Source organism: Monodon monoceros, unplaced genomic scaffold, assembly GCF_005190385.1.
Source record: "Monodon monoceros isolate NGI ecotype Baffin Bay Population unplaced genomic scaffold, NGI_Narwhal_1 Super_Scaffold_16, whole genome shotgun sequence".
Classification (NCBI taxonomy): domain Eukaryota; kingdom Metazoa; phylum Chordata; class Mammalia; order Artiodactyla; family Monodontidae; genus Monodon; species Monodon monoceros.
In genome coordinates, this window is record NW_021703772.1 from 96,741,565 (window position 1) to 96,762,164 (window position 20,600).

Sequence of the window (20,600 nt, forward strand, 5' to 3'; positions counted from 1 at the left end):
AGTAGTTCTTGGGAAGGTCTGGAAGGGATGACTGTGACAAGATAGCACACTGAAAAATTAAATTACAGCAATGAATAGGAGTCAGGAGTGCCCACTCTAAAACTGACTTCCTTTTATAACCTTGAACAGATCACTAACCCTCTCTAAGCCTCTTCTCCTTTATCTCCAAGATGAGAACCGTATTGTAATCGTTACTTTCTTCTGTTCAGGATTTCATAGGCTGATGGAGGTGATGATTCACCCACTTTCTAGCAGGTTAGCATGGCACCCCTTCAAGTTTAAAATTGGTTGATTTAGAAAAACCCAAAGGAAATACTATCTTACCTAACAGGTGTGCGAAAATATGGAGCATCCTGTCTTAGGTATTGGAACGGGCTGAAAATATAGATTTTCTTGATGCTTCTGTAAATGAGGATAGAAAGTCCCTGTTGGATTCTTAATGGAAATTAAGGTGTTTGGGTCTCCTTCCTTTTGGGTTTCTTGGTAGCTTTGTCACAAAGAGGTCACCGAGCTAGGTGAACTTTGGAAGGCGAATAAGTAACTCGTTAGTCTTGGTGATGCACACAGAGCTTCTCCTCTCTGCCATCCATAAATACGAGAAATAGGGCTGGTTGGTGTTGCTGGGGGTACTAACAAACAAGGCAGTGCTCGCAGCAGACAGCTGATGGGGAAAGAAAGTGATGACGCGTGGCCTCTGGATATTCAGCCCTTAACACCCTCTCCTTTCAGGGTTCAGACAGTCATTGACATACTCCTGAGTGTTCCATCTCCTGGCTCTCAGTACGTACGGATTAGGCGCCAGTTACATTCTGATATTGGAACCATGGTCATGAAATGTAAATAATTGGTCTGATTCCATTAGTCATGAAAAATAAGAGGTTAAAAAGTAGAAAGCTAAGTCTAGCTCAAGGTCAGTTGACCAGCATATGACTTTCTATATTGTAAGTATAAAATAATGGTTTCTTGGCATTCCACTCGAGCCCCCGAGCAGATCCACTGACAACCTCTAATGTCCCCCCACTGCGTTCATTGCACAGTTCATGATTATCGTTGGCTGCCCAGGTGACCGGCTGGGATGTATTTTCAAAGAGCTACTTAGGGCCATTCTGCCAAGGACCATAAGCTGTCTTGACCTTGTGGCCAAGTCTACACCAGCATAGTCCCATGGAAATTTGAGAATAACAAAGTTCCACCAAATGAACACAACACTGAAACCAGATTTGCTGTGTTTGAATCCTGGTTCCACCGCTTGGACAATTGCTTACCTTGTCTGTTTCTTCAAGGCCCCTTATGTCCAAAACGGAGCTAACGATAGCACTTACCTCCTGGCATTGCAAGGTTAGGAGAGCACAGGTGTGAGGGGCTTAAAACAGCTCCTGCTGCATAGTAGTTAAATGTTTGCTGTTTTTATTATTATTGATATTGTTCATGATATTGTTATTACTACTGCTACTCCTGGATATCCCAGCTGAAATGTAAGGCGGATGTTTCTGACCTGAAAAAAATCTAGGTAAATGCATCAGCCTTCTAGTTCACTGAGCACACATCATAATCACCTCACATTTCATTCTGGAAAGAACAACAACAAAATAACATTTTCTTAGAGAGTTATACTCTAGGAGAAGGTCAACAGATCTAAGTGTATTTCTTTATTCTCATTAAAATAACTTGTGGTGGAGTCACTGTCCCTGGAAGAATTATGTTTCCTTAGACTTTAATTTTTCCCAGCAGCTCTGTGTTACTGACTTTATTAAGTATTAAAAAGAACTATAGCTGTTATCTCGAAAATCTTATGTAGAATCAGGTACCCTAAAACTTGCTTTCAGAGCTGGGGTTATATTTCTGAAAATATGCTCTTATAATTAAAACTTGTAATAAAGCCAAGTGATAGAGTAGGGGAAAATGGAGTGAAGAAAATATGTGTGTGTATATATATATATATATATATACACACACACACACTCACACATACACACCCACGTGTTTGTTGTAGAATGTACCAATATTCTGAGGGTTACACAATCGATTTAATATAACACATAGGAACTCACAGTGTTTCCTTGTTACTGCAGATAAAAGAGGCAAATGAACACTTGCAAGAGGATGAAGAAGATACAGTTGCAGATTCTGCATTTCAGAGCCATACCATAGGTAAAAATTCATGTCTCAATATGCCTTTCACTGAGATGTTTTCTACGTGCGACCTTATTTCAGACACGGTGTGTTCCTAAAGGTCATGTCTTATGCCCTCTACCAGGACTGGGTCTTAACTTCTCACGCGTGATAACCCTTATCTTCTTAGGCATTGGAAGCCACCATAAAATAAGTGGCTCAAAGCAGAACCTATGAAGAAAACGTAGGTATTTGCAAAGGAACGCAATGCCAACTGATAAGTGAGTCCTTGTCAATATGAAACGAAAATGATACTGAGTGTAAATAATTTCTCTCTGCGGAAAAAATCAACGTTGAATTGATCCAGTTTCTGTAACTGTCTCAGGGAGCACTACCATTGGTTAGAAGTGTGGAGTGTTAGCTTTCTTATACTGAATATTTTTTAAATTGGATATGTTTTACACATAGAACTAAACAGATTAAGTATATACGGCTTGCCAAATTCACCTCATTTTCTTCATCGTTTCTGTTAGAACCCTGATTATAGGTAGTCCTTTCTCAGAGATACCTTTGCTTTGTCAGCTCTGTCCTAAAATTTTACATGAGCCCACGTTGAAGGAACTCAGGTTTCTAACACAAAGGGATTTTGCTTACCTGTTTCCAGCAGTCAGGAAGTAGCTGGTAATAGAGTAGCTGTCTGCGACGGTGGTCCTCGTCAGGAGATAGAAGACGTGATAACTTTAACAGCTCTGGGCCACCGTGGACACTTGCAAAATTAGTTGTTCTTTGGGCTCTAAAAAATAGCTGTGAAATGTAAGCGTGCTGATTATTTAGTTTTACACAAAACATCAAGGCATGAGAGAATCATTTTTTCCAATCACATTTGGGTGTAGTAGACAGTACTGAATACCATCCTCTAGGGCATGACGGCCCTCCAGCTTTCTGGTGGCTGGCATAATCAGTATGCACGGCTCCTGCCCTTTCCCTGGAGTACCTTTAGCTGCCAACTCTCAGTATCTCACCACTCCTAGAGCCATGTTGGTATGTTTTGCGGCTGCCTTTCCAGCTTACCCAGCTGCCTTCTCCCAACTATAATTTACAGTTGATCTCAGAGAGTTATCATACCCTCACAGCTTAATGAGACTGGCACACCATTATTATTCTTTTCTGTTGTAATTGGGAATACAAAAGTCTTAACAAATAGCTGGATGAGTGGAGTCTGAATGAGAGTATTATTCCAGAAAGACATCCTTTAGTACACTTAGTTGTCAGTGATAACTGAGAGTAAAATGTCAGTTGTACAGTTGTCAGTAAAATGCTTAAATTAGTGTCAGTTCTGTGTAGTTAGCTAATGCGCAAGTTAAATATTGTTCAGCAACCTTCAAACGTGGCACTACGTAAAGCCCCACTGAGTCATCATTTTTCCATAATGAGGTATTCTTCGGCTTGTACGATAACATACATAAAGTGAGAGGCCGAATTTTCGAGAGAGAGCTATAGTAATCTGCATATTTTTTTTATAGGCTAGCAATTCTTTAGATCTGTACTGTTTCACATGATAGCCATTAGTCACATGTAGTTATTTCAGGTTCAGTTTAAATTCATGAAAACTACAGAAAATTAAAAATTCAGTTCCTCAATTGCACTAGCCACATTTTAAGTACTCAGTGGCCACGTATTCTATATGGCCTCTTTTTCCATCATCATACAAAGTTCTGCTGGAAAGTGCTGGTTTAGATTACTCTCAAGGAAGTAAATTTGGACTCTGTTTCTGTTTCACATAATTGTAGACTCATCTCTTCAAACTGGTGGAGACCTATCCGAACAAGCTGCTCCTGGCAGCAAGTAACAACAACAAAACTGACTAGCCATGACTTAAGGAATAAAGTCATTGAGTCATCTTATATAATTAAAAGTCTGGAGGAAGGGAAACATAAAAGAGAAGCAGCAGCTCAACAATTCTATCCGAAACCCTGTTTTTTGGTCCTCATGCTTGTCACTTCTGGTTGCAAATTAATTCCCACCACTCCAGGCATCCCAGCTACATTTGGGACACAAAGTGCAAGGAAAAGTAAAAATTCCTTCAGAATCACCGCCCTGCACCACAGACTTCAGGTTACATGTCATCAGTGAGAACCAGATCATAAAGCCAAGCTTAGGTGCAAGGGATGCTGGGAAAGTCAGTATGTTGCTTCCCAGCCTCTACTGCATGAGGTAGCAGAGAGAAGAGGGTTGAAAGTGTTCCCTGAGTTAGCCAATCAGTATTACCACAGGCCTTTTAAAAAGTTCATCCATTTCAAGGCTGAGTGAGACTCAACAAATCGAGTGGCTATTTATCTTTATTGCACAAACATGACTGAAAAAATATTTTTTTAGCACCCTGCGAATCCCAGTGTTCTTCATTTTGTCTAGACTAAGTGTTATCACATATCCTGCCAATATTTATAACCATAGAATATTTCCAATCACAGCAACTGAGCAAATCTAAATATGGTCTTCTTCTAACCAAGCAACAGCTAGTATCTTTGACAAAGAACAACAATCAGAAAAATCTGTGAATCTGAATGTTTGCATTTCTGTGGTTAAGGATAATCGTGTTGGCTTCATCAAAATGGTCTGAGTTGATTACAAGACAGGATGCTGTTAACCAAACCTGCTCTATATTGAAATTCAAGATTCATGAAATAAGTTAAATAACGCAACTAGATTCTTTTCTTTCAAATTGCCCTAACAAATGTCAGACTTTCATGTTAATAAGCAACAAGCAAATGACTAGGCTAGCCTACACAAATGATCACCAACACCAATTGTTCTTTCTTGTTATTTAACTGTAATAGATTCACCCAGTGTATTACACTAATTATCTAATAGGATTAAATGGTCAGTAGGAATTCAAATGACATTGTCTCATATTAAAAACATCAGCCAGTGATAGCATCAAAAATAATCTCCTAAGAGGAGACAGGGGATTTGGAAATTCCTTTAAAGAGGAAGAAATGTCTTCTGAGGAGTTTGAGGAAGAAATCAAGCTGAATTAAATGATAACCAAGAAAACAAGGCTGCTTGGTAGACTCTCGTGAAGTGAAGGATGCATGGTATTTCCCCAAATCTAAAGAGTTGTTACCGAATGCAAGTTTGTGTGCCCAAAGCACAGTGAAGGACATTCATAGTAAAAATAAAATTTAAAACATCTCAGAAAGCTAATCAGGCTTTCACAGCTTTTTGAGTGGAAGTCCATTTGAGTCAAAGGTCACCTTTTGAATAACGTGCTGACATATGTGGCTTAATTGTGGAAAGAGTGAGCTACTGATCATCAAAACAGATGTGAATGGGAAGTACAAATGTTCTCAGTAACGACTCGGATATTCAATAGAGAATGTTCTGGTGACTTGTAACAGACTGGCTCTGAACTGGAAACCACTTAGATAATAATACCTGTGGATGAGGAATCAGATAGAATGGTTTTCCATAATCTGGATCCACATGAATACTTCCCAGGGTGACAATACTTCTGCATGTCCGAATATACAAATGACACCTGAGAGGTACTATAGGGTAATAGCTTGGGCAAGGAAGTTTCTATAGTGGCTGCACTGAGTTCACCCATCTATAACCACAAGTGCCGAACTTCAAAGTGGGGGGGGGGCTTGGCACCTGGCAGCCCAAAATATAAATCCCACCTGTCATGAAGGTAGACCCGTGGAAACAGGACCATGCGGTTCTTTCTGACCAAGGACTGGAACTGGTAATATTAGTTTCTATCCATTGAGTATCTCCTATGTACAAAGCCCTGTGCTTGGAACATTACATGTCATCCTTCTTGTGTCTCACTCCCTTGCGGCTGGTTCTCTGTTTTCGTCATCTGTCAGCTTGTTCCTTAAGAGTGCTTCCTTCTAAATACCAGAGGCAGGCATGAGATAAGGCTTTGGTGGAGATTTCCATATTTGTCAGCATAGTGAATCATAGACTGTGACTCCCTCTCTGTTTTTTACTAGAGAGATAGAGAATTGTAGCCTTAGAGAGTTGCAAGTATGGCTTTTTTACTCCTGTAAAATATTTGCTCTGTAGATTGCACCAAGGAGCTGAGTTCTCTTTAGTTCAACAAGCCTATATGGAGCATCTTCTCCCAGCCATGCCCTGTTTTAGAAGCCAAAGATACAGAGATGAATAAGACACAGTACGTATATTCTGTGAACTCCAGTTCAGTGGGGAAACAGAGAAGCAAGCAAATAATTCTGATGCCGTGTAATCACAGATAACTTAGAGGCATACTCTCCATACATATGAGTACACAGGGCAGGGTGTGGAGCCCACCTTTGGTGAATCCAGAAGTGTTGATGTTCATGAACAGGAAAAGGCAAGAGTGAGACAGCGAGATACTGAAGTTTAAGAGTGTTTGCAATTTATACCAGTGGCTCCCAAACTCTGCAACACATCAGAATCCTCCGGGAAGGCTCTAAAAATGCTGATGCCCAGGTCACACCCCGTAACAATTAAATCACAAGGTCTAGGGAGTGGAGCCACGCATTAGTAGTCTGTAAAGATCCCCAGGTGATTCCAATGTGCAGCAAAGTTTGGGAACCACTTTCCTAAGGGGTAGGATTTCATCAGCAAAGGGGGCAGAGATTTCCTTCAACTCAAGGTAAGCAGCGTAATCAGAGACCTGGAGATAGGAATACGGCACACTGTAGGGAAGGGGGTCAGCAGAGGACCAGCCTGGCTAGAGCAGAGGGTAAGCTTTGAGGACGAGGTACAGACAGAGGGGTTTTGTGGGATGGGACCGGATTGTGGAGACCTTGAAAGGCAAGCTTAGGTGTTCGAACTTAATCCTACAGACAATACATAGACAGTGGAAAATTGTTTGAAAAGACCAACACGCTAAGAAGTGGCCATCCAATCACTATGGTGCTCATGCTTAGGCTTTTAAAATAAAAACATACTTTCATTTTCTCTCCTTTAGCCTTGGACCAACCAGATGCACTAGTCGCCGTACTGTTTCCTCACAAGTGGTGTGCCATGATGAGCAGAGTCACGCATTCGTGTAAAAGGGTGGACTATTTCAGGGTTGCCAAAGGGCTCCCTGCCCCAAAAGAACTCTGCTGCAGATCTATCAGGGTGTACCTAAATGTCCTACCCGTGGGTAACTCCTTTGGGTACAAGTGCTCACGTCTCTTGTTATAATACAGCTGGTGTTTGGGAAGGGTACCCACTGAGTGTCACTGACAGACAATCTCAGCGTGTCTCTCACATTAGCACCAGCAAGACCCTATAAGGGCGGTGCTTTTCAGACAGAGATCTCAGCTGCGAGGGCAGAGGCAGACATGAAGCCCTGGGGGGTGACACTAATTAATCCACGTGCTAGTAGGGGAAAGGGCCCACTGAACAGGTGGTAAGTGGCTATGTTAAATAAGCTTTGTCTTTTTTTCCCCCCCATTTTCCCAAGGCCGATTGCTCTAAAGTACATGGTTGGGGAATCTGAAATAGCTGTAGAGAGACCTCATTTTGTACAGTTCCCTCAATTTCTTAAAATACAATTAATCCACTTAAAGTAAATATAAGACTGTGTGTGTGACTTATGGCAAAGGAAGGAAGAGGTGGAGGTCAAAACAAAGTCAAACAACAGAGCGCCTCAGCCTCTGAACCAGAAAGCTGCCAACGTGACAGAAAGTTCTGAAAGAAGACGGTGTCATGTATTATACCAATACTCACTCTTTATCAAGAGCTTTCTATATGCTAGGCACTGGCCAAAGTGCTGGTATGTATGTTGCCTTGTTTTATCCTCACATCAGCCCTGCAGACTAAGGACTGTGCTCACCCTTGTGCGGATGAGGAAATGTACGTCCTGAAAGGTTATGTGTGTCGCTCAGCACTGTGGCTGGTATGGAGTGGAACCATCGTCCGGTGCTTAGTGCACAGCCGTGAGGTCAAGTTAAATAAACCCCCAAGAATGCTAAATGATGACTAGGTACTTTTTTTGGTCACCTTGCAGGCATCAGAGACCAAGGATCCCTTTAGTAGATTGCTTGGTCAGGGGTTGCAAACTCAACCAAGCCCCTGGGTCAATGAGTGAGATGGGCTGGACTTGACATTCACAGGCATACACTGTATGAATGATGGGAGTCTTGAGACATGGGGAGAACACAGCCCATTCTAGGGGAGCAGCTGCTTGCCAGTTCCAGTTGTCAGCATAGAAGAAGGCTGGCCCTAAGTAGCCACGTCTTTCCATTTCTCACCAGAAGCCAAAAGTCTAGATTTTTATGTAACATATGACACTTTTAAAAATCTGGGCCTAGTTTTCAAAAAAGTAAATCTTCAGAGACTTCCTTTTATCTGGCAATATTTCGAATTAGGATTTCAAAATCCTTTCACAGGATGCCACACCTAAGAGCATAGAATATAATATAAAAATATACCTATTTTCTTAAATGCATGGTTGAGCTTCAGGCAAAAAATTGATCAGAGGCTGGGGACAGCAAGAAAGTTTGAATGCAGAGGGGAGAGAGTACCCCTTGCCCAAGGGGTACGTACTAGTCTCTGGTGACCTCGAACTAGGGTGACCAACTGTTCTAGTTTGACTTTGGCTTTCTTGGTTTTAGCACTGAAAGTCCCTCATCCCAGGAAACCCCTCAGAACCTGGACAAACTGGAACAGTTGGTCACTCTACCTGGAGCCTGGTGTTAAAGAGCTAAACTGTTGGCCTAATGAAAGCCTAGGGCCTGAGCAGGGTGAAATGTTACATCAAAAACACCCCTTCCCCATCCAGCATAAAGCTGAATTCCCAAGAGCAGTGGTGACAAACGTACCCCACGGAGGAAGACAGTGGGAATAAGCTCCTGACTCAGCCTCAACTCTGTCTCAACTCTAGCGGGAAAAAAAAAAGAGAAGGAAAAACATGTCTCCTCTGAAGATTCTGAGTCATTAGCTCACACTCATGTGGGTCAGGGAATTAATTCAGTCTCTCTTTGTGTCCCCTGAGCCCCCCAGCTTGACAAACGTTTTTTAAATTTTTATTTATTTATATTTTGAAATTTTTGGCTGCATTGGGTGTTGGTTGCTGTGCGCGGGCTTTCTCTAGTTGCGGCAAGCGGGGGCTACTCTTCATTGCGGTGCACAGGCTTCTCATTGTGGTGGCTTCTCTTGTTGCAGAGCACGGGCTCTAGGCGCGCCAGCTTCAGTAGTTGTGGCACGTGGGCTCAGTAGTTGTGGCTCGCAGGCTCAGTAGTTGTGGCGCATGGGCTTAGTTGCTCCACATCATGTGGGATCTTTCCGGACAGGGCTTGAACCGCTGCATTGGCAGGTGGATTCTTAATCACTGTGCCACCAGGGAAGTCCAAGCTTGACAATTTTAAATGGTCTGAGGTGTGAGTTTAAATATTCCAGAGAAGAACTGGGAGAGGAAATAGATGAAACAAGAATGGCAGAATATTAATATTTTAAAGCTGGGCAGTGGGTATATGAGGATACATTACACTGTTTGAGAATATTGGAAATTTATCATGATGAAAGGTTTAAAAAGAACAAAACACAGATTCAGGGTGGTAGTACTCTCAGGAATCTGGCAGAACCCAACTCAAATCCTCTCCTGCACCCACTCTAAAATTTGAATACAGATAAAGTTCTAAGGAAAATTAACTCAGAATAGAACACCATTAAAGACATGAGGGGAAAAAATGACTTCATCAGTCAGTATCAGGAAAAAAAAAAACAAAAACCAAAGCTATAGCATGAGGCCTGCAAAGACTGCAGAATTGGAAATTATCCAATAGAGGATATAAACCAAAGATATTTAATGCATTTAAACAAAAATGGAAATGAAAGTTAACGAACAAAGAGATGAGCAGTCAAATTTCAAAAAAGGACACAAGAGAACTTCAGAAAAATTAAATGTTGTCAGAATAGTATTTATCATCACTGAAGAGAGAATTACTGAACTAGAAAATAGAATTGAAAAAGTACACAAAAATGTGTCACAGAGGGCCAAGAACATGGATAATATGAAAGAGAGGTTAAATTAAGTAAAAGGTGATGAAATCCACATGCATCTAATTGTAGCTCCTGAAGCAGAGAATAGAATGAACAGGAAAGACACAATTTTAAAAGTGTGAGTGGCTGAGAATTTTGTAGAATTGAAGAAAGTTACCAACCCCCAGATTCAGGAAGCCAAATGAGTTCCAAGCAAGGTAAATAAAAGGAAATATACGCTTAAGGATAGTGAGTTTTTTCCCTTCCGATATATATCCAGAAGTGGGATTGCTAGACTGCATGATAGTTCTATTTGGAAATAAAATCACTGTCTCAAAGAGTTAGCTGCACCATTATTCACAATAGCCAAGATATTGGTCTGTTGATAGATGACAGATAAAGAATTTATGGTATATATATGTATGTATGTATACATGTGTGTATATAGATGTGTGTGTGCACATATGTATAGTTTTATAGTCTGCACGTAGTACTCACTTTTATTTATATAGTCTTACCACACTATTGTTAATTTTGCTTATTATACAAATAGCATCATACTGTAAATATTCTACTACAACTGGCTTTATTTCGGTCAACGTTGTTTTTGCGCTGAATCAACGATGGTCCCTGCAGTTGTAGTTCATTAATTTTCACTGCTGTACGGTCTTCCAGAGCAGAAAAAGTGCGAATTTTATTTATCCTTTCTACTGTTGATAAATATTTGGGTTGTTTTCCATTTTTTGCAATTATGACAGTGTTGCTAGGGTCACCATGGTGGTATATATTCCCTGATATAGTTGCCAAGGGTTTTTCTAGAGCCAGGCCTTTCAAACTTTTTTGACTAGTATCCACAGTAGTAACTTTTTACATCATAAACCAGTACACCTCTGCACATGTGCCTATACATGAATGTAATCCAGTGTTACATTTTTTTTTTTTTTACTACAAAAACAAATTTAAAAACCACAGCAAATGAATGAGTAGCATGAAATCCAACAATGGGTTACCTTATGGAGGGGAAGTAGTGAGAGAAGGATCTAGTGGAAGGGGTGCAAGAGTGGCTTAAAAACACTGAGTTGTTGACCTCAGAATTGGGGTGGACCCAACGCATCACAAGGGCCCTTAAGAGTAGAAGGAAGAAGCAGAAGAGGGCCCGAGAAAAAGACATTTCTACAGAAACAGGGTCAGAAAGGCACATTCATAATAAAAGAGATGCATTCGTGATCAAAGAAACCCACATTAAAAATGACACTTAGATCCTGTTTTTTATCTATCACATTGGAAAAGCTTAAAAAGTTTTAAGACGGGGCTTCCCTGGTGGCACAGTGGTTGAGAGTCCGCCTGCCGATGCAGGGGACGCGGGTTCGTGCCCCGGTCCGGGAGGATCCCACATGCCGCGGAGCGGCTGGGCCCGTGAGCCGTGGCCACTGGGCCTGCGCGTCTGGAGCCTGTGCCCCACAACGGGAGAGACCACAACAGTGAGAGGCCCGCGTACCACAAAAAAAAAAAAAAAAAAAGTTTTAAGATAAACTTTGTTGGCAAGGATGTGAGGAAAGAGGCATTGTTACATACTTAGGTGAGAGGGTACTAGTACAACCTCTATGGATGAGAATTTGGCAATGTCTAATAAAAGTCACACATACTTAATGCTATTAAATAGCAATTCCAATCAAATAATTTATCCTATAGACATACTCGCACATATGAAAAATAATGCATGCCCCAAAGCATTGTTCATAGTAATAGGAAAAAATCACAGGTGAACCAAATGTCCATTAATAGGGTACTAGTCAGATGAATCCGAAAATGGAATATTATACAGCTGTAAAAAAGAAATAAGGAAGATCTTTACTGGTAAGGAACAATTTCTGAGGTACATTATTAAGTGAGAAAAGCCAGGAGCATAGTAGTACCTATAGTATGCTTGATTTTTTTTAAAAGGGAGAAAGGACTATAACACACATACATATATAGTAAAAATTTAAATGCAAGTGTAAATATGATCATACACGCACACACACACACAGTTGTTGGCATGAATAGAACTGAAACACAAGAGACCAGTACTATTGGTTGCCTCAGGAGAGCAGACCTGAGTGTAAAGGACACAAGAATGAGAGAGTATTGTCAATATATGCTGTTTTGTGTCTCTTTAATTCTGCAATCTTCTATAATACCTTTTTAAAAAATAAAATAAATATTAAAGATTGTGCCTAGGACTTCCCTGGTGGCGCAGTGGTTGAGAGTCCACCTGCCGATGCAGGGGACACGGGTTCGTGCCCCGGTCTGGGAAGATCCCACATGCAGCGGAGCGGCTGGGCCCGTGAGCCATGGCCGCTGAGCCTGCGCGTCCAGAGCCTGTGCTCCGCAAGGGGAGAGGCCACAACAGTGAGAGGCCCGCGTACCGCAAAAAAAAAAAAAAAAAAAAAAGATTGTGCCTAAAAAGAAAAAAACACTGAGTTGTTAAGGTGGGTTGTGGGTATCCTTTTATGGTCATGATGATTTAAGTGTAACTATTTGTTGTATGCACTCGTGCTCATAGTATATTTCACATTTGTTTTAAAAAGATAAAAACTAAAGTACCATCCAAAACAAAACATGTGCGTGGGCTGAACGGGCCTTCCGTTTGCTTGGTTGATCTATGCCATCCACCCGCCACCTCCCGTCCTCTTCCTGTCTGCCCTCGGACTAGCTCATTAGCATCTCCAGAAGCGAGGTCAGCCAAGAGAAGAAAGAGCAGGAAAGGGACGCATCCTGACTACAAATATAAAGTTACATCATCAATCCTGAAGCCCATCGGGTGTCAGAGGAGTAAGTTAGAAACAGAGGTTGTGGGCAGCTCTTGAATTGTAATCTCTTTGTCGTCCACGTTACCACAGATAATTCCAGGTTGATCAGACATTACAGATAGGTTGAACTGTCTGTGCCTTAAGTACTGCTAAAACCAGCAGTTCTTTTTTTTTTTTTTTTTTTTGCGGTATGCGGGCCTCTCACTGTTGTGGCCTCTCCCCTTGCGGAGCACAGGCTCCGGACGCGCAGGCTCAGCGGCCATGGTTCACGGGCCCAGCCGCTCCGCGGCATGTGGGATCTTCCTGGACCGGGGCACGAACCCGTGTCTCCTGCATCGGCAGGCGGACTCAGCCACTGCGCCACCAGGGAAGCCCACCAGCAGTTCTTCTTAATCCTGAAGGTAATAAAAAATTAGTAACAGAGAAGCAGCAGTGATTTTTAAAAAAAAAAATTGCCGGACAGGAGTCTGTAGCTTTTCAGAAGCCTGTAATCGAGCTTGGAAGGAATGCGCTGTCCTGACCGTAAGAACTCAATCACATATACCTAATGAAAAAATGTCTCAGTTAAGGTGATCTGCGCACTCGGTCCACTGGGATTCCCCATGGTGTGTCCATTAAGTCTGGCACATTCAAGTAAACACTTTAGCTTGAGACAGATGTAGAGCGCTAGATCGGGTAAGGGCTATGGCAGATTGTGGTAACAAAAATTGAGTTGTGTAATGAAACATGCACCTGAGGGGGAATAAAAGGAGGAATGGTGATCTTGGGAACAGGATGCTCTTGACTCGAATGAATCCTTATTCAAGAAACATGCTAGAGAAAAACAAAATGGATATAAAGAAAGTAAAGCATTGCAGTGAATCTGTTAACAACACGGGGCTGATCTGGGCACTTTTTAATGAGTCACAGACATGCAACTGGGGCTTAACTGCTTTGAAAGAAACACCTTCATTTTTGAAAATGGTTGTGCCTGAGAAAATGACGTATCAATGTCAGTCTTAATTTATTTCATCAGCCCATTGATAGAATTCCAGAAGAGTCATTTAGCAAATCTTCTTATCAGCGGTACAGTGCCTGCTCCTCTCATTTTGTGCAGGATCAGATAAAAGGAGGATGTTTGTGTTATCTTTGCTTTGCCCCCCTGGTGCTTTTCAGGAAAGGGGAAGAATAAGCTGAGAGGTTACCAGGTTATGAAACATTGTCACAGCCAAGCCAGGAACATTGAATCAATTTCCAATATGTTTCTTATGTAGCTAAAACCTATACTCTGGAGATGTTATTGTTTGATTATAAAAGCAAGAGGAATTTGAAGAGAGACTTTCATGCCGGTGTGATAAACAGTCTCTGCCTGTAACTCGATTGTGTCAACTCCCAGGAGGGGAAATATGCTTTAAGGTGACTTTCTGCCCATTTGAAACGCAGCGGTGTGCTTTGCCTTCAGAGCCTGCTCGGAAGGAATCCTGTGTGCATGAGAACACATTTGGAGTGGGCAACGGCTGCCCTGCTTTCAAATGAGTGGATTGCATTTCCAAAGATGTCATTTCCCCTCGCCATTAACCCAGTCATCAGAATGTTTCCAGGATGTCAAAAGTATGTGTGCATAATTCTCCTTTCAAACAGGTCTCTTTCCTGTGTAATTCATACTTGTAGAAATGAAAGTACCTCTCGTATGCTGGGTTACGATTGCATCCACTTTTAAAAAGAGAAATATGACAAGGGGGAAGCAGTGCACTAAGGAAGCGAATGGGTTGGGGTCCAGAGTCCATTCCGCAGCTTAGTGCAAACTGGTGCATCTCTCTGTTTCCTCAGTTAGCAGATGAAGGACTTATTCCAGATGCTCTCTTATGTTTTTTCTGGCCCAAAGTTCTAACACTCTTTGAGGGAGGAGGGTATATCTGAACTTGCAAATACACTTCCGTGTCAAGTTCCCAGCTCCTGTGTATCTGTGGGAAGACAGGGGTTTCAATCCCAGGACCTGAATAAAATCGAAAAGTTGCAAATCTTATCCAGTGATTTCTGGGCAGGACTTAGACCTCGTTCATAACAGTAATGTCACCACCGTGCATTTGCCTAGAGTTTTGCATTTTTGAGAGTGCTTCATTGATCCCCTCAACAGAGTCTCCCCGCCTGGGGTTTGCAGTCACATAAGCCGATTTCCCGTCCCCCCTTTGCCACCTAACAGATGCTGTGACCTGGAGCAAGTTCCTGAACCTCTCTCTCTCTCCTTCCCTCGTGTGCCAAATGGAGATCATAACGAGACCTACTTTGAAATATTGTTGGGAGGTTTGAGTTTTTTGCATACGAGCGCTTGACACCATGCCAGGAGTTAGCAAGAGCTCCATTTTGGCCTTCTTTGTTGTTATGAAAAAGGATATGGATAAAGTGTAGATAGTATGGCTATCAGCTAGCTTTCTTTCCTTCCTCCCTCCCTTCTTGCCTTCCTTCCTTCCTTTCTTTTTTCTAGTTGTACTCAGAGCTGTGAGTTATCGCAGTGAAAGGTTACACAGCAAAACCAGCAAAGGGAAATGGCCCGTGGGGCAGCATCGGGAGGTAACCGGGCCCAGGGTCCTCTTCCAGGAAAGTCACATAGGACACACTACACCCCCCCCGGTGACAAGCGATGACAACACATGTGAAATGCTAACTACCTGAGCTCGTGAGTGACTCAGAGCCCAGCATTTTTACAGTCACCATCTTGCCTCACGCCTTCAAAATTCCCAGTTCCCCAGAAGGGAAGCCATTGTTCAGCGTAAACCACGCTTGTTGTTTGCACCAACCATTCAGGCGTAGTAACTCTTATCAGTTAAGGTGGTGGGAACCCTCTCGAAATTCAGGTTCCCAGGTGCCAGTAAAGGGCCCACCTTGCAAGCGGGCCTTTCTGAGCGTCAGCACTCTCAGGCCTGCTGTGAAAACTCTTCCCTACACAATCCGTCACCTTGGCCCTGTCCAAAGCATCGTTATGGCAAAATTATCTGCAGGACTCCATACAGCAGGGTGAGACCAAACTGCAGTGTTGACTTGAGCTCTTCCCTTTGGGGCCTCTGAACTAAGTTGAATTTGACGTGAATGCCTCTGTCCAGGGCTGAGGCAGGCATGATAGTCACGGATAAGGCACCCAGGAAGGGCATTCCCGTGCACAGTACTTGGTGCTTCTGGAAACAAAGCGTCTACTATCATTAAGGCCCTCCAACAGGGTATTTGTTAGTCAGATGGTACAGGTTAGCAGGCCCCCAAGGTGGCTTCCCCTGACAGGGTTTCCATCCCTAGGATCCCCAATCTGGTCTAGAAGAATTCGGTTCGGTCTCTGGTTTCAGAGGCATTGCAGCCAATTCCAAACAGCTCTGCTCATCCGTGACATCAGCCCATCAGTGACATGGGTGTGGGTGACATTCGTAAGTGTTCTGTGTGGAAAGCACAGGAGCTGGGCCACCTTCGCCCTTTCATAGTTGGTGCTATCAGGGGTGATCTTGGGCTCAGCCATCAGTTTGAATTCAAGGCCCTCACAGCATCCTGGAAAGGTAGCAGGAGGACCTTTCATTCAGGAAGAGGAGAAAGCTTCCAGGAACAGTTCTGAAAAACAATGATTATTAATTCCTTTTCCACGTCTACCACCCCATGCCTCCCCAGGTGCCAGGGCTTTGATTTCTCCCATTGACACAAAATCACTGTGTTTCAGTCAGTAATCAAAACTTTACATTTTTTTCATTCCTAAATGCTCACCCAGGCTTTTATTTATTTATTTATTTATTTGTCTAGAAAGGTCGTACGCAAGAGGGAAAAAGGAATTTTCACAGAAAAATATTTTTTTCATTGAAGTATAGTTGATTTAGAATGTTATATTAGTTTTAAGTGTACAACCTAGTGGTTCACTATTTTTATAGATTATACTCCATATGAAGTTATTATAAAATATTGGTTATACACCCTGTGGTGTACATTACATCCTTGTATCTCATTTATTTTATACCTAGTAATTCATACCTCTTAATCCCCTACCCCTATCTTGTACCTCCTCCCACCCGTCTCTCCACTGGTAACCACTAGTTTGTTCTCTGTATCTGTCGGTCTGTTTCTGTTTTGTTATAGTCATTCGTTTGTTTCATTGATATTATTTGGATTACACGTATAAGTGAAAACATACAGTATTTGTCTTTCTCCATCTGACTTACTTCACTAAACCTAATACCCTCCGGGTCCATCCATGTTGTTGCAGATGGCAAGATTTCATTCTTTTTATGGCCGAGTAGCATTACATTACACATCTTCTTTATCCATTCATCTGCTGATGGACACTTAGGGTGCTTCCGTATCTTGGCTATTGTACGTAATACTGCTATAAACCACGTAAAAATATTTTGATATAACTTAAGCGGAAAGAAACATCATGTTCAGAAATTGGTCAGGACAAAATCTTGAATTTTAAAATGTTTCAAAGTAAAATGTTTCTATAACCTCTTTTGTCCTGATCATCTATCCAGTGAGCAGCCTAAAAGGCTTTACCTTTCTGGGGACAGCTGCATTTAACGATCAGACTGCACAAAAGCTTGTGTGCCAGGGAAAGGTGAGTGAAGTGCAGTCAGCACCTCAGTCCACTGATGTAAATTGCAGGTAACCTCGGCGTCATCCTTCTGATTGATGAGGAAAGTGAAGCGCAGTGAGGTTTTATGTCCGTAATCCACGGCAAGGGGATGACAGGATTCCTGTCGAAGACCAACATGCCTTACGGATGGATGGATTTGGTCTTAGAAGCTCCTGGCCGTAAGTCTGACACGTGGAGAGAAAGGCCTAAGGCGGCCTTCTAGTTCTCCAGCCCGTTCTCAAATATTGCATCCCTCACCTACTGCAAACGGACCTGAACCACAGCTGCCATCACGTGCAGCATCCCACCCGCACCTGCTGCCGACCCACTGCCTTCCGTTGTCTCCCTCCCACACGGTTCTCTGCACTCGTGTTACACCCATTTGGTAAATTCCAGTCTGTAAGAAAGGACTAAGGGGAAAACTTATAGCTTCTTCATAGGTAGGGGTGAGTCAGTTTCCTTTCCTGGTACTCAAGCCTCAAGGCACAGCCATACCCAAGTTCAGTCAGTTACTAAATATTTATTAGGCATCGACTCCATTCCAGGCATTGTGCCGGACCGTAGGGACATAAAAATTGAGAATACATGGGCTCGATTTGATGAGCTGATCTGATTCTGAACCAGTATCCTTGTTTACGTCTTTTCCTTAAACTTTGGTTTGAGATTGGATTACTTACTCTAATATCTTGCCTCATTACTGGACTCTACAAAAAGGTCAATTTCTCTGACCCGTTTTTTAAAAAATCTTGTTGGTAAAGAAATGCGATGGCTCTAGATAATCCTGTCGTTGTAAATAATCAAGGACTTACATGCCTTAGTAGCCCCTAAATTATGTGAACTTATTTTTCTTGACATGTTGGCAAAGACAAATAATTTCTTTAAAACAGATGGCATGCAGAGCTATTGTTTAAATGTCAACTCCGCTGCTGTTTATTACCCTGCTTCTTCAGGGAGATATTTGCATGTTGGATTCACCTGGGCACTTGGTCTGGGATGCAGAGAAGTTGGGAAGCTTAGCTGGGGATTACTTCCTAATAAAACCTCTTAGATATTACAATATGTTATGGCATTGACAGATGATATAACTGTGATTTTATCTTTAGTGACGGTTAAACCCACATGCATTATTGTTTTATTTTAATAAAATAGGAGGATGGCTTTCATTAATTCTTTACAGTGTTCTTCAGGATTATCATGACATTTGCAACAGTCTAGTTTGGGTCTCCCAGAAGTAGACCCTGTGAAAAGGATTCAAGGACAAGTAAATTATCAGGAAGTACAGGAGAGACCAAGAGGAGAAGTCAGACAGAGAAGGGAACCCAGCCAAGGAAAGGTGTGTTCTGCCAACTACCACCAGAACTGGCTGCACAATTCTCATAGCCCAGTGCAAAATAAAATCCGGGCCCCTTGTTCAAAAGTTATTAAGAATTTCAAGATGGCGACAGCAGAGTACAAGCATGTATGTGTGACCATACAGGTCACACATACATGCTACCGGCCCTGAGCGTGTGTGTGACAGAAGTTTAATCTCAGAGAAACTCTAGGGTATAGAGCCCAAGTCTGAGAGTCTTCCCATCTGAGGAGTGAGGGACCTGGATATTCATCACCACCTTCCATCACTGATAAGTTGACGGCTGCTTCTGGGCCTGTTAGCTTTAGGCAGAGAGGTGCAGTTACTGGCAACTGGAATTTCAGCAGGGGCACACTCAAGTAGTAAGGCCCCAGGAAGGTGGATGGACCGCAACAGTGGCCAGCACGCTACCCAATTGCCAAAGAACCTCCTGGTATCACAGGTCAGCCCCAAGTCTCCCGAAAAGTGAGCTACCTTGCTGAGGGGGCAGCCCTTGAAGTTCCCCCCTTTAAAAATAATATCCTCTCAAACCCTGTGCTTGCTATCTGTATCTGAGCCAGCTCTTTAATAACTAAGATAGCCATCATTTTCTACCTGTGAAAGTTCCAGCATACTCATAGAAAAAGGGCGAAAAACTACAATCCTGAGTTCTTAAAATGCAGCTACATTTGTTTTCCAAGTATCAGCTTGCTGGACAAGCTGTTTCTTCCCCCTGTGCTTCATTTGCCTCATCCAGGAAGAAGAGAGAATTATTCTCAGTTGATTTCCACAAGGTTTGAGGAGTCTACATCAGAAAAATACGGGGAGGGTAGGTTTAAACAATGAATTCATTCCTAAGTAATAACGGTGTCTTTTTAAAGCTGTGGGGTGTGAGTGGAGGCAAGGAGGAATTAGCAGGAAGGTTTCCGCTGAGCTCATTTCAGTAGGCCGTGTTGCATGTGTTTCTTTGAAGGGGGCATAAAAATTATGTTTTAATTAGAAAATGCCCCCCACCATTTTGTCTCTTTAATCATTGCTGTGTGTCACAAACAATGACTCCTAAATTACCGTGATGGTTAATTTTATATGGCAACTTGACTGGGCCACAGGGTGCCCCGATCTTTAATCAAACATTATTCTAGATATTTCTGTGTGGGTGTTTCTGGATAAGATTAACATTTAGATCAGCAAACTGAATAAGGCAGATTGCCCTCCTAAAGGCAGTGGGCTTCTTCCAATTCGTTGAAGGCCCAAATAGAACAAAAAGCCTGACTCTCCCCCAAGGAAGAGAATTCGTCTTCCTGCCTGACTGCCTTTGAGCTGGGAGGTCAGCCATCCTGCCTTCAGACTAGCGCTGAACTGGTGACTTCTCCTGGGTCTCGAGCCTGCCGGCCTTCAGACCAGAACTACACTGTCAGTCCACCTGGTTCTCAGGACTCAGGACTCAGACTAGAGCTAAGCCTTGGGCTGTCCTGGGTCTCCAGCTTGTTGAGTCACCCTGAAGATCTTGGGACTTGCCAGCCTCCATGATTACATGAGCCAGTTCCTTATAATACAGACACACACACACACACACACACACACACACGCCCTCTTAGTTCTAATGAAATTACATGTAATTCAATTTTCACAGGACGATCAGACTATCAGCTAGTTAAGAGGATGTCAGACTGCTGTCATCTGTCCAGGTGGCTAAAGATTTCACTTTGCTTTATCCAGGCCAAGGAAAACAGAGCTGAAAACTTAGCATCCTAGAAGCTGGGCAGGGGCAGGGAAACTGCAGACGCCAGGATCCGAACACCAGGCAGCACATGTCATCACCATT

The 20,600-nt window shown here is 42.6% G+C and overlaps 1 protein-coding gene across 12 annotated transcripts in view; it reads left to right on the forward strand.

The window, feature by feature from the left end:
* The window catches only part of NCKAP5 (NCK associated protein 5), a 1,052,051-nt gene that overhangs the window by 962,388 nt on the left and 69,063 nt on the right, over nt 1-20,600 (forward strand). For all 12 annotated transcript variants that reach the window (XR_003793798.1, XM_029224397.1, XM_029224398.1 and 9 more), the window contains one exon: nt 2,073-2,151. Coding sequence is in view for 11 of the 12 variants with exons in the window: in XM_029224397.1 (XP_029080230.1) it covers nt 2,073-2,151 (79 nt within the window). In the remaining variant the exon portion in view is untranslated. The remainder of the gene's footprint in view (nt 1-2,072; nt 2,152-20,600) is intronic.